Source organism: Strix uralensis, chromosome 7, assembly GCF_047716275.1.
Source record: "Strix uralensis isolate ZFMK-TIS-50842 chromosome 7, bStrUra1, whole genome shotgun sequence".
In the NCBI taxonomy this organism is placed as follows: Eukaryota; Metazoa; Chordata; class Aves; order Strigiformes; family Strigidae; genus Strix; species Strix uralensis.
The window spans coordinates 15,139,929-15,157,551 of NC_133978.1; the positions used below are offsets into that span (position 1 = coordinate 15,139,929).

Consider the following 17,623-nt stretch of genomic DNA (forward strand, 5'->3'; position numbering starts at 1 on the left):
AAAATGTATCTTCACAGGAGTCTTTTTTTTTATGCCCCCATTATGTATCTTCTTTCAGCTTGATACACTCCAAATGAGTACAGATATGTTATATATCTTTCAACAGAAGACACTCTCCTCCTGCAGCCAAGCTGAAAACCTGGTTAGCGCAGGACTATGTACTTTCAATGCATGGCTTCCCCCAGCTTCTAATGTATCATTTAAAAAAAAAAAAAAAAAAAAAAAACAAAGAACCACCACCAGAACCCCCCCAAAAAACAGCTCTTTTTGGAACACAATCTCATGCCAAAGGTTATAGCAAATTCTAGCAAGTGGACAGAAATTTTCCTCCCTAATTTTGTTTTCCTCAGGGAGTTGTGGTTTCCACGTAAACACTTCTATGATCAGGCCCTGTGAGACATGCCTGGAAGAATATATATTCTGCCTAACACATATCCACCATATCTTAGCAGCTAAGAAAAATAATTCTGTGGTCTCACTACACTTCACCACTATCACCTCAGCTGGCTGAGCTAAAAATTAGAATAAAGAACAAAGTAGTGTAGGTATGTTGAGAGAAACCTATGGCCAATAACTTCACTGTTGTTTCTGGATTTTGTCCCATCCTTTATGCTAGATTTCTAGCTTTAAGAAATAGTGTTTGAAACCCATGAAATATAGTAAATAAGGATAGGGATAACATAACCCGATATTCGTTCACTTCTCACTGCAGTGTGGAGCAGCAAGCAGCACCAGCCTGTGATATCCAGAGAATTCACTCTAAAATTTAGATCAATATTTCAAATCATACAAAGGACTTTTTTCTTCTCTGTTTTTGTGTAGGTTCTGATACACACTGTCTTACTATAGAAGATCCCCTTTGATGTCCACACACATTTTATATGCCAAGAGCAATATAGTTAGGGCCTTGGAGGACAAGGGGAAAAAATGTAAATTAAGTTATTCTTGGAAATAATTTGGATCCTGAGCTCCAGACCAGAGAATCTTTGAACCTTCCTGAGCAAACTGTTCAGTGTCTGAGCCCAGCCCAACTCTGGATTTGCAGTTATAAAAAGGACAGAATCCAAACCATGGGCCTGGATGCTTATAAGTTCCTGGGCTTTCAATATTTCTGCATTCAATTTTTTTTATCCTGACCCCCCTCCTAATTTTTCATACAAGACATCTCTGAATCTTTTGGTTTGGGTTTTTCCTCACGTGCACTCACTTACAATGTCAGGATGCTATTAGATATTTGTAAAGCTTACTAAGCAAATCCCTGGATAGTGAGTCTGGATCAGAGCACCAAGAGATTTATTTCTTCCACAAATTCCAAGCACAGGCTCAAGAAAAAAAAAGGCAGTTCTGGGATTTACAATTACAGGATGTTTATCTTTAAGGTGTGCACCTCCAGTAAGCAGGTTCTGAATTCATCTTGCACATAATCATTGACATTCTTCCCTCTCAGCAAAATAATAATTCTTTATCCCAGTGGAACAAAGTGGGAGGCAAACAGAGCAGAAGAGTATGTGAGTATGTGTGGAAGAGCTTGCAGTCTGGTCACTTGGTGAGTCAGGGACTGCAAAAGAGAAACTGAACTTCAGCATGACAGAATGGGAACAGAATAGTTTCACATCCAAGGGGTGAGACTCCAAATGAGTTGGGGGTTTTGTTGTTGTTGTTTTTTTCCCCTTCAAACAAAGCATTTCTCTGGAAAAGTCCACTTCCTTAGTGGAAACCCAAGCCCTAAAGTAGCTAAAATAGCCTTTTCTCTCTGCAGTTGGTCTGTGCTTCATGGCTTCTTGGAAAGAAGGATTTTTAAGCAGGAAGTCATGTTGGTTAATGGCACAGGGCAGAGCTTCCAGAGGAAAATCCACCTACAGCCATTTTTAAGGTTGGTAATGAGGTGGTTTGTAGCCCTTTCTTTCTTCCCTAGAGAACAAGACTGAAAACCAGATCCTGATCCAAATCCTGTAGCTCTTAGTTTTTAGACATCTAAGCACTCCTTATTCCCCACAAAGCCTCCAAGAGATGCTGGGTCTCATGAATCTCATGATTCTACGTGCAATAAACTTCCCATACATTGCTAAAATTTCCAAAGGAACCTTAGAGAACTGGACACTTGAGTCCCAGTATTTCCCACAACTCTTGTCTTGCTTTCAGCTTGCAATTCTTTTGATTTATAGGCATGCCACATCCGTGTCTTACACTTTGTGTTCAAGCAATACATCTCCATTTTCTTGTACTGCTCTAATACTTATTAATAAGCAAAAAGGTACTTTTGTTTTTGCAGTTGCTGCTGCTTTTATATCTGAAACTTGTAGTTCCAGAGAGTATTACAACAATCTGCAGAGCTTTAAAGAATTAGGGTAGATTGGGATGTTAATACACCAATTGGCCTTTTATCTATAATCTAGGTCTTTTCTCTAGATGCATATCAGTAAAGACCCAGCTCAACAGACATAAACTTCTACTTTCAAGCAGTGCATATATCCTGCTGTGTAACAACCCTTTTGATACTAAAGATATCTCCTGTCATGTTTTCTTCACTGCCAAGCATTGATTGTTGACATAAGTGTTTCATTTAATAAATATTACCAGTGTGTATGAATGTGAGGGGCCACATGGCAGCAGTCCTAACAGGAAGACAAAAGTGATTGCTTCAATAGCAAATAAATGAGGCCCTAAATCTAGATAACTTAGAGAAGCATCGGTTTTGCACTAAATTGTCCTGCCTTGGGGTTGCTTTAGTAATGACAATATATGCATAAGAAGCAATTTGTAAGGGCAGACATTTGTATGTCTGTTAAAAGGAAACATACAGTGCCTGAAATCAGGATCTGAGTTGAGAGCCAGGACACCTGGATTCTCCTCCCAGCTCTGCTCCTGCCCTGTACATCTTTTCCATCCATCCATGCCTCAGTTTCTCCCCTGTAAAATGGGGATCATGACATTGACCTCTATAAAGCAGCCTCTGGGTCTGTGTAAGGTCATTATAATAAGACTAATCAAAAAAACTTTTCCGTGCACTATCCTATCAGCCACACCTTTTTTAAGCCTTTCTTTAGAATCAAAATTGTTGAAAACTACCAACCGTGCCACCTATAGCTGACTTTCCTTGGCAACCAGTTAAACACATTAAGCATGTGACCAAAACCTCATAGCCAGTCTCAGGGAACTCACTGTGATTCTATTCCTTTTTTTTTTTTTTAATGTAAAAAATTGATAACAGACTTCCACAGTTAAATTCATAAAATCTGAATCTGCTAATCCTTGAACTGCTACGCAAAAACTTCAGCCTTTTATAGCAAAAATGCTGCATGTGTAAATACAAATTACACAAATAGAAGTGTGCTCTACTGTTCCTTACTTTGGTACCCAAGGACTTTAATTCATCTGTTAGGTTGTCATAGCATTTTATCTAACACACAGAGTTTCTGTGAGGTATTAAAAAAAATAATGGAGAAACCACAGTTTTACTGGTGCCCACAGATGAAGATAAATGATGACACATTTATTCATTCTGGAGGACCACATGCTCAAAAAATAATCACATTTGCGTCCTTGTGGTTATTCATGATGAAAAAGCATTCAGCGAGAGGAATGAACATTTACAAAACTTCCCTAAAGAAATACAAATGTTTAAAAATTTGTTTGTCAGCAACAGATTGATTTGTGATAAGAGTCTCTTTCAAATTCATGAAAGGTAAGTTTGCCACATTACTACTGGATGAATGCCAGGGAATCTTAATTTGAGGCTGGTCGAAGAATTAAATGGTATTTTAATTATTAAACATCTATGTAAATCTGGTGTAAATCATAAATCCTGTCTGTTCTGTGTATATATTCTAATAAGACTTGGGTTATAGTTACTGTTAATTTCCATAGTGTGTGCTGAATAGGTGTTGCACTTAAGTACTGTGAAAAGCGCCCTTTCTGTTACCTGATGCAGACAGGACTGACCCCACTGCAGACCCCAAATCTTTGAACATTAAAATCTCTCCAGACTGGAAATGCAGCATGAGCAAATAGCAGAGCCAAGTTAGACCTGCAGGATTACTGTGTGCTCTTGCTGGACAAAAACTCTGTTTTTAAATTGACTCTGAAATAAATATTTAGCTATAAGCCTTTGAGAGTCCTCATTTGTTTGGGTTTATATTCTACACCAGCCCATCACAGTATTTGGTAATTCACATCCCTTGGGGTGGCTTCCTACTTAGAGCATTGCACAAAGAATGCATTTTCAGGCTAGATTTCCAGTAAATAACCCTGCAGTTCCAGGAGATGGACTAAAATAGCAGCATGCGTGCAGCTCAGTGCCACTTTAGTTAAGTTCAGATCTCTCTCTATTATTCTGATTACATCCTCTTCTGTCCCTCCCCCAACACTAGCATCTTTGTCAGTGTCCTCTTCCTACAGACCCATCTTTGCTTGCAACTATACTCTCATGGCGTCCTGCATCCTGCGTTGCTTGATTCATTCTTCCAACCCTTTCCTTAGAGTCATCATCTTCCACCATCAGATTCACAACTGCTGTGTAAGTACTGCCAACATTGCCGAAAGCCTGGAGATACTCAGCACCTTTTCTCAGACTATTAGACAGGAACAGCCTCCAAAGAGAAATCACTCTTAGTAAAGAACAATGACTGAACAGATACTTCAGGAAGTTTAAAAATCCTCTAGTGGGTGTAAAATCTTAAAACAATGTGACAAAGATACACTTTATGAGTTGTAGTTGCCACATGTCCTGCAGAATAATGGTTTTTATTAATTGCAGAAGAGTTTTTACCATGCCTAACACATTGTTCTCACTCTTTATAAATCCCTGATTCTGGTTTTGAATCCTATCCGGTTCTCGGTCTCAGTGAGTGCCAAAGATTGAAACTATGCATTATATGATGCCTATTTCCTTTAAACCTTTTCAGTGTGTTATTTTCTAATTCAGTTGAACATCTTCCTCTGCAACAGAGCTAGGAGAACTTCCAGTTTACCCACTCTGCACTTCTGTCACATACTCATTCACTTACTGTGCCTAAACAATCCCAGTGTTTCTTTAGCCTTCATAACAGTCTTCTGAATCTTTACACTTTATTGCTATCTGTCTACAGATTGCTTCAAGTCAAGTTACTGACACCCACTGCTCTCCCTTCACCTACAAATCCAGTTATTCTATCATAGAAGGCAATCAGGTATGATTTATCCTTGGTAAATCCATGCTGACTCTTCCTGGTGACCTCCTTCATGTACACAGAAGTGGCCTCCAAGAGGATGTGCCCCATGATTTTGCCAGGGACCGAAGGGAGGATGACCAGCCTTTATTTTCCCAGATCATCCTTTTGGCCTCATCACAGCCCAAATCAAAAGATATAGCAGGGTCTCTACAGACCTAATCTACAACAGGCAGAATAACCAATGCAGATTTTAGCCCTCTCAGGAGGAACTGGCCAGAAATATATAGCCAAATTGGAGGACAACTGTGCTGGGCAACTCATGCAGTCATAAATCTGAAGAAATATTAGTCACATTTGTTTAACTTGTAGACTAAATGAGCTCTTGGAGGTGGCCTTATAGTTTTGTGTAGAGATACCATGCTCAGTTCAGCCATTCCTAAAATGCATTGTTCTTCTCCTTTTTGTCAGCTAGCTTACTCCAGGACAGGGTGCTAACTGGCTGGCTGACATATCAGGGCGAGTTAACAATGTATTCTAAGTGCGAAATGTAAGAAAAAAACCTGAATGCTGAAGAAGCATTATTTTTGGTATTGTTTTCATAGTGTTTTCTGCAGTCCCTCGCTTGATTTTCTTCTTTCCTCCTTATTTTCCTTTCATCCCTGAGCATTTCTTCTCCTCTCCTCTCTTCCACTGGACTACATTGGCAGGAGGTATCACTGAGCAGAAGAGAAGCCTCTCCCTCATGTCTGTATAGCTTTACTACTACTTGCTTTTCCAGGGCAGTACTTTCACTTACCCCTTATTTCACTCTGCAGAGACAACTTGGCCAGAATGTAGCACATTTTTCAGTCACAGATGTCTCTCTCGGATTCATGCCTGGTCTTGGAGACGTGGTAGAAGGGATTTTTTTTGTTGTACTTCAACTAATACAAATGATCCCAGGCCAATATAAAGAAAATTTCTTTATCCCCTTTGCCTTGTACTGTAAGATCAGGTCTTTCTGACTGCATGTGTTTGCCTCGGTATTTACACGAGGAAAAGCTAATGTTTAATTCCAAATAAACAATTATTTCCATTAAAGGAAAATGACTGCTTTTAGCACATTCCCTTTCAAATATCAAGACGTGTCTACAGCTCTGGTCTTACAGTAAGTGACAAAACATACGTTTTCAAGGTCATGAATTTACAGTCAGATCTTCGTGTCTATTAAGTTTTTCCCTAAACTTCAGAGAAATTTCCAACTGTACTACAGGTCATCCTGCATGAATCCAATTGCAAGACTGGAACCTAAGATTATTGGTTTTTTCCCACAATAACTCTAGCTAACTGGTTTTAACTTCTGAAAGAGAGAGTGCAGAATCTAAGTACTCTTTAACAAAAACATGTATGTTTTCAGAAATCAGAACACTGCAGATCTATTGCCAAGGAAAGAAAAGGAAAGGAAAAAAACCCCCAAAACTATGAAGACAAGCACAAGGTATTAATAAGGTGATATTTAAAACACTTTGATCAGAACTGGTTGCTGAACTGGTCCCTGCTAGTGATGGAGTATTCTCATGCAGAAATACCACCAGCAGGTCACAACAAAGCAGCTCAGTTTACATCAATGCAGCCAGCAAGCATGTTCGCAGACCTACACTTTCAATATTTTTTAATGCATGGATTTTAAATACAATGGGAAAAAGTGGTCACTTAGTCTGGTCATATCGACTTCCTTGATCTTTTATTTTTATTCCTTTATTTTCCTTCTTTCCACCATTATCATACAATGGAAAAAGGTGCAGGGAGAGGAGGGAGAGAAAGAAAAAGAAGCAAGCAACAAGATTTCCTTGGCTAGTCCAATTCAGAAACATTCAGAGTTCTTCTGGTCAATCTTGCATAAAATGTTTTATCTCTAGTCAGGATCCAGAGAGCACTGTCCTAGTGCTCCACAGGAAAAGAGGAAATGTCACTCTGAACAGGCTTTCTGTACTTGCTGTTATTTTTTCACAGCTTTTTCATAGGTAGATTGGTCAGGTTGTGCACAGGCACTGTTTCTGGGGAGCAGTGCTCCCAAGGAGAAGCAGCAGCTGCAGCAAAGGACAACCCACAGTTGGCATCAGGGTGCTGTACAGGCAAAAAAAGGAGTGCCTGCCAGTTCTCAAACCAAATGAGAGCAAAGCCATAGGTATTCAGTCTTTAACTTCCACGGCTGCTGGGAAAGTCTGTGTTAAATCAGTAACATTATAGGTCTCCTACGACTGTTCATCCCAGTCAGTATTAGAGCTCTGATTTTAATTGCATCTGAAGTGAACTCGGCAGGAAAACATCTTTGTCCTGAGTGATGGACAGCTGTTTACTTACAGTTTTATGTAACACTATATGCACATCACAAGAAGATGATGACACCCACCCTCACCAATCAGTATTTTCTCATGATGTTTCTGGTGCATGTGAGCAAGCATTATAAAGCACTACAGCAAAAACTGTCACAAAATCTTAGTCTCAATGAAACAGATATAGAGTCTAGGAATTAGCCATTTTCATGTTTGTTTACCCTAGCATCCATTTGACTTTAATGGATAACCTTAACAGTGACAGTTTTTTAAATATATTTTGATGTATAAATAAAAGGCAGGATTATCCGTTCCTAGCAGTTTGTCTCAGAAACAATTACAGATTCTGTGGCATCTTGCAATCTTGGCAGCTGTACTGTTGTCTTATATGGGAATATAGATGCATGTTTGTCTTGAGAGCTCCCAAATCCCCACATTCTCCATAGGAAAGAATGGGACAGGAAATTTCTGAGTTACTGGGCTCTTTGGCGCAGCTGCCTCTTTTGCTTTCACACGTATTTCTACAGCAAGATGAGAGCCATCTTAAGCAATGGAAACAGAGTCTCATTCAGCAATGGTTCTTTTCTCTTTTGTCTGCTCTAAAATAGTCTAAGTGTTAGGAGGAGTAATAAGCACTGAACTTTTCCCCGCATACACAACTCAGAGGAATGAAAATGGGTTGAGATAAGAACACTTTTTTTTTCTTTAAGAAAAAAACAGTTTAAGTTCAGGTTCCTTCAAATTAAGTTTACTACTGGAGTCATAAAACCATGATCCAGCAAAACTTACCTGATTTCAGTATAATTTTTCATATGCTTTCAAAGTTAAATACGTATTTAAGAACTTGCTTGCTTGGGTGAGTAGGCTTGTGACAGAAGATACCCACAAACACCTAGATCTCAGCTATCATGCCTAGAGCCAAAGACATTCTCAAATATTTTGCCATATTCTGCAGTCCTTAATCCTTAAATTCAAAGAGAGCTTTCCTTGTTCAGTAACAGAACTTAATCAATTTTTCCTCTTATTTGTGTTCTTACACTCTCTTTTAATTCTGTTTGACCCACATTGCTATAAGAAGAGTCTAAAATTATTAACTTTGCCTTTCTACTTTCCTATTAAGCCAAAAGTAACTAGTAATCCCTGGGGAAGTGTGAGGAATAGGAAAGGCAATGACATGTCCCAAGTGCCATAGTGGAATTAAACCCTTTTCCCTTCAGGTCTTGTTCTAGCTCTGGAAAGGTTGTTTCCCTTAACGCAGGTTCTCTTTCAGCCATATTTTGTGCTTTATATCCAAAAAATACAGGTAGGCAGAGGCCTACTGTGACAAGCAGAAAATAGTATTTTGCATATTTCCTGAGTAGAAGTTTTGGCTATTGTTTTGTGATAAAACCTGAGAAACAATAGTGGCTAGCTAGAAAAGATGAATACATACAAGAGGAAGAAAGAAAGAGGCAGCCAAAGTACTAAAGATGTAACAAGACCACAGGCATGACTTTTCTGGAGAGGCTACAAGACTTGAACCACCCTTGCACTGGTGCCACCCAAGCAGCTGCAGTGTAGATCCATGCAATGAAGCAGCTGTGTCCTCTTCCTCCTGGCAGCAGCCATTGTCTTAAAAATGTACAGGGACCAAGATTTCCCACTGATTATCACTTCTTTCTGAAGTAACCTGATTTATACATTTTTAAGATGGCCTGGGGGAGGATGTTCAGTGACTTCCAAGGCTTTTTGGAGGGGCTGACAACACAGTGCCTAGGAGATAAGGGTGCTGCCATGCAGGCTTATTCCCACAGGAGAACTGGGAATTCAAGGTAATATTTGCACAGTACTCCAAGGAAAGCACAACAACAACAAATGCAAAATATTACTGGTAGTTGTAAGTTCTGCACCAGTTTTGAGGCTCTCACTAGAAGGAATTTTAAAATTCCTAATCTCTTAGCACTTTATATTCAATTGTCCTGAAACCAGATACCAATTGCAAGTGAGAAAATGTTACTGCCCCTCTATTTATGTTCATCCCAATGGGAGCTGTATCTTATTCCCACCAACTTCTACAGCACAATTTCTGCTGTCATCGGTGAAACCCAATTTGAAACCACACGGGTCATTCAGTGCTCTGCTATCTGATTTCCTCATGGATTATGAGCAGCATGGTTTGCCTGGACAGTAATCCGTTCACGCATTCTGACAAGAAAATGCACAGCTCAAAAGACATATAACATAAACCACTATTTTAGGCCCAAACCTCAAAAAAAACGAGTTGCAGCAGAAAAAGGCAACATCCATATTTTGTATGGGAACAAGATAGTATCTTAATGTAGAATATTTTAGAGCAATGTAACCAGCTTAAAAGTGCTCACATTTTAACTGCTGACATTTTGACCAAAGCATACAATCCCCAGACATGCAATTTACTGAGTATAAACAAGCCAAAAGAAGAGGGGAAAAAATTCCTTGGAGTCCGCTACACGATAGACACAAGCACTACAGAAATCTGCTGATAATCCCCTTTTCAGTTTGTGTTCGCAGCTAAACCTACTTCACTTCCTATGATACTGAATATTATGCAGTCCTTTGAGGTCCACCATTAGCCATAAATCCCAGGCAGGAAACAGTTTTCAAGCCTATGAGGAAAGACACAGCATTTCATTTTCTAAAGCCAGCCCAGAGTAACCAGGTCAAAGAAAGTTTGGAATTGAAGCTCTTGAAATCCAGAATATAATTGTGTATGTTTTTCTGTTTGTTTTGTTACCGGTTAACCAGATGCAACAAATAAAACCATTTTTCTTTCTTATTTTCTCTCTCTGCCTGTCTCTTTGGGAGCTCCTCTTTGGGAGCCAATCTCTCTATAAGCCAGTGCTTGAGGTCATAGCTCCCTAACTTTAAGACATCTGCTAGGTCAGATGTACTTGAAGAGAATCAGCTGCTTGCAGCAAGCACATTATTAGTACACTGGAGTCACAGACAAATGTTGAAGGTGTCTCCCTCTTTCTAACAAATACATATATCCATATATCCCACTTAAAATTTCTTGTCTTGATCAGAGCTCTATATCCAATGCCAATGCACAGCATTAGATTAAGAGTCCAAACTCTTAAATGTTTGAATTTTAAGATATAGTAATTATAGAAAAAAATTACAAAACAAAATACTACCCTCACTTTTGGCACTACGTACTGAATTTGCTCCATACCGTATTCCTTCTAATTTTCTGAAAAATCATACAAGTAAAGATACAAAAAAATAAAATACTAATTTAATGTGTTGAACCCCTGAAAAATAGATAAGTGAGCTGTACTTTGTGAAAACAAAACCCCACCTTGATATCTGAAACTGAAGATGCAAATCTAGAGATTCTCCAAAGCACAGCTTATGAAGCACTTGGTCCCTCTTCTTATATTCATTATTTAAAACATTTTAGTTGTTTCAGTAGCACACATAAGAAAAAGGCAAATAGATACCCAGGATTCATGCTCATCTCTCCAATTACAAAAATGTGTATACAGATGAGAGGAGGAATATATTTAGTAAGAAATCATTTCTTCTTTTTAAGCCATCAAAGGCTTGTCCTAGAGCTCCTTCAAGCCACCTTTTACATACCATAAATGAAATGTTATTCTAAAATAGAGCAGTCAGTTTTTACAGTAAGGAAAAAATCTGCCTGGAAAAAAATACACCAGGCTTGATTCAAAACTTGCACACTGGAGTGCCAGGTTGGCAGCGGTTGAAAGTGTAATGGAATTGAAAGGTTTCCATCTTGCCGCTAAGCTTTAACATAGTGTGTTAGATATTCATACTGCTTTGGCACAGACCTGCAGCCCCAAGTGTACTAATTTCTGTCAAGCTTTTGAAACTCTCATTCAGGTGCCTGAAAAAGCAGAAGGTACAAGGGAATTGGTAACTTACCCCTCAAGGAGTACTTGAAAGCCAGTCAAAATTGCAGTACCTGTATTTAGGGGATTGCAGTAAATATCCTTCCATACAGTTCATCTCTATAATAGAGTTTAAGAGGAAAATTCTAGGAGCTACATTCACAGACACCATAAAGCCATCAAGCTGCATTTACCCATATAGAGCTGTTTAGACTAGTTTAGGATCAGTCCTGAACCATCTTCACCAAATCTAGTGTTATGAAAATAAATATGAAAAAATCATCATATATTAAATGCCCTTTTAAGCTCTGTCCACTTTATCCTCTGTCATCCAATACACATTATTCCTTCCACATATACTAAGAACTAATTTCAGTTACGCACCTATTCATTTCAAGTCTGCTAAGACAGAAAACATTAAGGAGGCATGGTACACTCAGAAACTGATGCAGTCTCTCTACAGGACTGTAAGTCTGTCTCTATGCTTTTACAGTAAACAGAGTCTTAAAAGAAAAGTAAGAATATGAAATAAAAAAAACAGATTTAGCGCATTAATTTTAGCAAGAATTATGTTTTCTATTTCAAAGCATTTTCCCTATATTTTATTCTGTTTACATCAAGATCAAAATTTGGCTGAGGTTTAAGTTTTCATTTGACAGCCCTAGGAATAGCTCTTCTGCTTGTCTGCAGAGAGTGTACAATCTCTGTGGCAGTACTGCAGCTGTATTTCTTCCCCATGGCTGAGCCCAGGTCCAGGGGAGCCAGTGCAAGCTGCCCAGCCTTGCCTGCAGTCCTCTCTCTGCCCTTGTAAGATCAGTGCACAGGAAGAGCACGGGCCCTGGTAATGGCTTTTGTCTGCAGGAGTTTGTCTTTCAGGAACTGGATTGAAAAGCATGTCTTGATAAGTCACCAACACAGGCAGCATGTTTAAACCAAGATACCTCAACAGAGAAAACGGAACCTTTTATAAAAACATTCTTGCTAATCTACTTGATACCATTTGAGCCTCCAAAAAGTGCAAGTCTGAGAACAAAATTATCTTCCCTATGCTGACTGTAAATTATTTTGATTCTATCTGCATCTTTCAAGTTAGAAGGCAAAGCATGGGGAACATAAGGATTTTCACATAGAGTTTATCAGTCATGTTGTTCATTATCTCCACCCAAAGTAAGAAATACAGAGTGTTTAGTCACTTGTGATTTTTTCAGTGAAGTGAGTTATGACCTAACGCTCCACTTGGTTAGCACATTCACGACACAGTTATTCATTCATTCTTTTGTCAGCTGTGCTCTATCAGATATAGTACTCTCAGATTATATTTCTAACAAGCAAGGTCAGAATGGAGTTTGGAAAAACATACCACCTCTGGCTCCAAACATCCCTCAATTGCAAATTGGTGGAGAGCATCCTGGGGTAAATACTGGTTTATGCTTAGCTTGGTTTTGTACTCTCCTCTGACATCCACTGCTGGCCCTACCAGGAACTGGACTAGCACCTTTGTCTGGCCCAGTACAGCAATTCTGATGTGTACGTGCCTGTACAAAATGAAGCTATTTAATGAAGGAAATAACTGCCTTTAGTTACAATAAAAATTAAAAAGTCCAACTCCAGAGAATGTGATATAGTTACCAGAGCTACCTTAATGATCTACATTAAGGAAAAATTAAGGTATTAAGCATCCTATACTGTAAAACAAAAATCTTGACACAGAACTACCTGACTGGTTGTGGATAACAGGCACCGTTCAAGATGTGATTCAAATACTAGGTAATAAAAACATTTGAAATTCTTTACACTTTGTAGAGACGGAAATAGGCTTGTAGCTCATTTATTACATACTGTTTGGGAACAAGGAAAGAGGTTAATTAGAAAATCACAGGTAACCTTTTATTTTCAAATACAGTTTCAATTTTATTATTTTTTTTTAAAAGGGAAAAATGAAGGTTGAGACTGTACTTCATTGCATCAAAATGAAGGTTGAGTCTGTACTTCGTTGCATCAGGGGCAATAAAAAGGCTGCATTATTTTAGCATTCAGATCAGATCTGGTTTTAGAGTTGGAAAAGTAGCACAATTCTGTTACAAAATAAGACAGTCAATGTTTTTAGGCATGTCATCAAACAGATATGTAAACTTACACATCATGTGCCTAAAGTGTGTGCAAGTGTGTGCACTGAGATGTGTATCAGCACGGTCCGTTACTTGTCTGACACAGAACAACTGGACACGTACAGGTCAATGTACAAACAGAGCCCACTCTCGGTTTCTGAAGTACTGGCTCACAGTGAAACTTGAAAGTCCTGTTTACAGCATCTGTCGAGAAGTCGCTTTCTTAAACCCTTTTTGATCTCAGTGCTGTCAGTATCCAGCTCCTCTGTGTTAATGTTAACACATACAGTAAGAAAAAGAAAGGAGTACATGTAACATTAAAAAACTGTGAAATGTACGCGAGAAACAAACCAATACCCCTCTCTGAATGATGCATTTTTATCAGCCCTATACGCAAGGACTACCAAATCACAAAGGGAAGAGATGTAAAGGCCCTTTCAGCCTGTCCAGGAGACAGGAAGAAGAAAAAGGAGAGGCACTTGTGCCCTTTTATCATACCTGAGGCCCAGAACATCAGGTTTCAGCATGTCTGAGTTTTGTAAGAGGTTCTTTAGAAAAGACTGAATAAGCAGAGGATGGTAGTATCAGAGGGTCTGAAATCTGTCCAGCGGTTTGCCTGAGGTTTTAAGTATAGATGTAGCTTGATGTTGCACTGGCAGCCAAACTTGACTAGAATACAGGTCTCCAAACACTGAAGCCCTGCTCTTAGACCTTATCCTTCTGGAAGTTGAGAAATAATTACCAGAAGGTGTTTAGGTTTTTTTTTCATTATTTTACATTCCCTTGGTCTTCTCTGCTTTCTGGCTTTGCCAGTGAAAGTGCCTACTGCTCTCCTGTTCTTGCTCCCCTTCCCTGATTTTCGTGAGTTCAAATGTTTGGAAAAGCTTTGTAGAATTCTGCAAACTTCTTCCAGCCGTGCCAAAGCAAACTTGAACTCACAGCCTCTGAGGCTTTCCCATCACTGCTGACACTGTCTTGGTGATCTGCCTGCTACAAAGTTTTTGCTGGGGTTTTCTGACCATTTTTGCACATCCACTGTGTTACAGCTAAATAAGCTACAGATGCCAAGGGGAAAAAACCCAAAACACTTACATTGCTTTCCCTTGGTTGGTTGCATTACAGAGCTGTTTAAATACAAAAAGATAGAGAAACAGAGAGGGGGGGGAAAGGGCAGAAAGAGAGAGAACCAGTGTGTGCATGTGTATTTGAGGGAGCAGGGGAACGGTAAAGGAAGGTGCTCTTAGTGAAAAGAAGTACTGTCTCTTTAAAACTAAAATGAAAAGAATACCCTCTGTGTTTTCTTTAGTCTTTTTCATTCTTTGGCAGCATCCCAAAGATTTCACTGTCCTTGTCTCCAGCATCTGGAAACCATCAGGGTAAACAATAGTGTGCTAGGAACTGGAACCCCTGCCTCAGCTCTCATGGGACCTTGCTCTGGAGAACATGAGAACACAAACCATTGGACACCATGTGGTCAATTACTTCAAACTAACAAATCTGTGTGCCTTCCTATTTTCTGTTTTCCTTGGCACCACATGACCCTTTCACAATGGAACCCAGCTGTTGAAAAAGCCAGACATTTTCTTTTTTAACCCCTTGCTTACTTTTGTGCTTGCTTTCCACAGTACATTTAGGGTTGGCATGTGCCCTAGGTAAAAGTGTCCTGCTTATTAAAATCCTGGCTGGCTGTAATGTTTGCCTGTATTAGTCAGCAGAGAGGCTCGAGAGTATTAACTTAACAGGATCATACCGCAGTGACGACTCCACAGGTGGTCCTGGGTTTCCTGACATTGCGTGCCAGCACTTAAAGCAGATACACCAGGACACTTTTACAGCCTGCCTGTTTTGTGCAATCAATAATTGCATGTGCAGTTGTGACCTACTTTTAAAAATTTGTTCCCAGTGCAGGTGCTATGTTGGCAATTACAAAGAGCTAAAGTCACCTCAAAACCAAAGACTGTTGAGGGAGCCTGCCCTTTTCAGTGCTGTGGAATAAACTTTGCTCTGGATTAACCGTGCTAGGTCCAGGACAGAAATGGGTGGTCAGAGGGATGACAAGTCCTTTTCTTTCCAGGCTTCTGTTTCAAAAGACAGTCTTTGAATTGTGTGAAACAGTCCAGTGTTAGTGACCGCATACAAGCCGAGACTTCTGTACTACATTTAGATGCATCATCTTATTCTGTTTTACTTTCATTAACTTTCTCCAAAGAACTTGGATGCTGAATGGAATGGAATTGTGTGAGAGATTTAGGGCTTCATCTTTAAATCACCTTTAAAGTTGCTGAACATTCCCAGCACACGCTGAAGAAAAGCAACTGACATTTCATGTGTAATCATACATGCTCCCAGATTCACAGATTTTATTTCTGGGAGAAAGATAGGTACGTATGTAATGCTACAGTTAGAAGACAGGAATAAAAACAAGGACATGCCACGCATTTGAATCCTAGCTAGCAGTGCACCCAGAGATGTGGTGTTACATGCTTTTTGGCACTCAACTTCATCAGTTTTGACCTCAAACGTGATTGTTTATCTGCTGAGCAAAGACAGTTATATCAGTTTGTAAAGGTTAGGGATTTGGCACTACTATAGTCAGGAGACTTGTTCAGGGCAACTAGATTCACAGTGCTAGCTATTTTGATTAAATCTGTGTCCCAGTGTGAAGGGGCTATCACACTCGACTGGCCCAACCTATGTCCACAGGTTGACTGGTAAGGCTGGCCTTGCCTCTGACTACATGAGGGTCTTTCTGGGGGTTAGCTGTTCAAGCCCTGACATCTTGACTAAGCACTGAGCTATAAGCACACTTTACTTATTTCCAGGGTGCTATATTAAACTATACCACCCAATTTCTATTAAGATTACAGAAATCCGTAGAAATTTAGGACCCTGCCAATTTATTTGCATTTCCAGTGAGTAGTGGAGATTTGGTTTTTTTGACCCTCTTTGCATTTATACATAAAACTTTTTCACTGTAATGACCTCACATTAAAACACAACGCAAATAATACAAACAAAATGAAAGAAAATAATAATATATTGGTATCTGCTGTGAGCTGCAGACACCAACCAGAATCACAAAAGTTGACAAGTTTAAACTTAAAAGGCAAACAAACCAGGAGACTGCTTGGGGTACGCTGAATAAGCAGGGAATGCTTTAAAATGTTACCTGCAGGCTTGTTAAAGATATGCCACTGAGTCTAAGACTAATGAGACGGATGCCTGGAATTGGTGGAATCTTGTTCCTCCCCTTTTAGTGAAGTGCAATGTGTATTTTGCATACAATTGTATAGTTATATTTCTTTTAAGAGAGATAATGATGAATCGTTAAATGGGTTTGCTGGAGGAACTCCTACTGCAGGATCTAGGCATTAAGCCATTTTGTGGCCAGTAGTATAAATATATTTTTTTTTTAAACCCAGATCCAGCCTATAGCTCAGCAGTAATACCAGGGAAGCTTTTTCCCCTTTTCTGCCAGTATTTTTTGATCCCAAATATCTGCAGAATTGATTAGCATGATACTGAAAGGGCGGAAGCAGGTAGGGGGAAGGGGAGGGTTAAGACAATGCAGTAGCAGCTTAAACAGCACAGTGCATACTTAATCTTTTAATATTTATGAAAGGTCTGGTTAATAGTATTGCATAAATTCAAATCAATCTACTACTATCCTATATGAACATCTTGGACAGCTTCTTGTCTGGCTGACAGATATTCATAAAAGTATAGATAAAAATACAGTTCTTTGAAGGAATGCTCTGCCTGTGATAGGAAATATATGTCTTACAAGAGTTGAGTCTGCCTTAGCTAACTGAAGCAGTCCCAGCACAGCTTGGATGCAAGCCAGAACACAAATGAAACCGCTGTTATGGAACTGATGGACAACCTCGTTCTGGCAATGAAGAGAGAACACATCCATTCGCTTCATCCTGCACCTCTTTAGCGTTTTATACTACTGGCCATGAGATACAGCTGTTGCACCAAGAAGAGGTGGCAGACAACCAGAGTGATGTGTTAACGTGGCTTCAGCCTTTTTCAACAGGAACAGCACGTCCAATAGTTGTTCGCCTTCCTTGACTGAGTTTTGTGGCATCCCATAAGAATCAGTTTTCCCTCTGGTCTCTTACAGTATCTGCATGGTTGCATTTACTAGACAAGATTGTTGCATTTAAATGCCAGCA

The 17,623-nt window shown here is 39.4% G+C and overlaps 1 protein-coding gene across 2 annotated transcripts in view; it reads left to right on the top strand.

Annotated features, from left to right (window-relative positions):
• The window catches only part of ZCCHC24 (zinc finger CCHC-type containing 24), a 122,442-nt gene that overhangs the window by 61,950 nt on the left and 42,869 nt on the right, over positions 1-17,623 (top strand). Inside the window, exon 3 of one of the 2 annotated variants that reach the window (XM_074874520.1) lies at positions 6,547-6,627. The exons of the other annotated variant lie outside the window; for it this stretch is intronic. Coding sequence (XP_074730621.1) covers positions 6,547-6,627 — 81 coding nt within the window. The remainder of the gene's footprint in view (positions 1-6,546; positions 6,628-17,623) is intronic. 2 annotated transcript variants of the gene reach the window in all.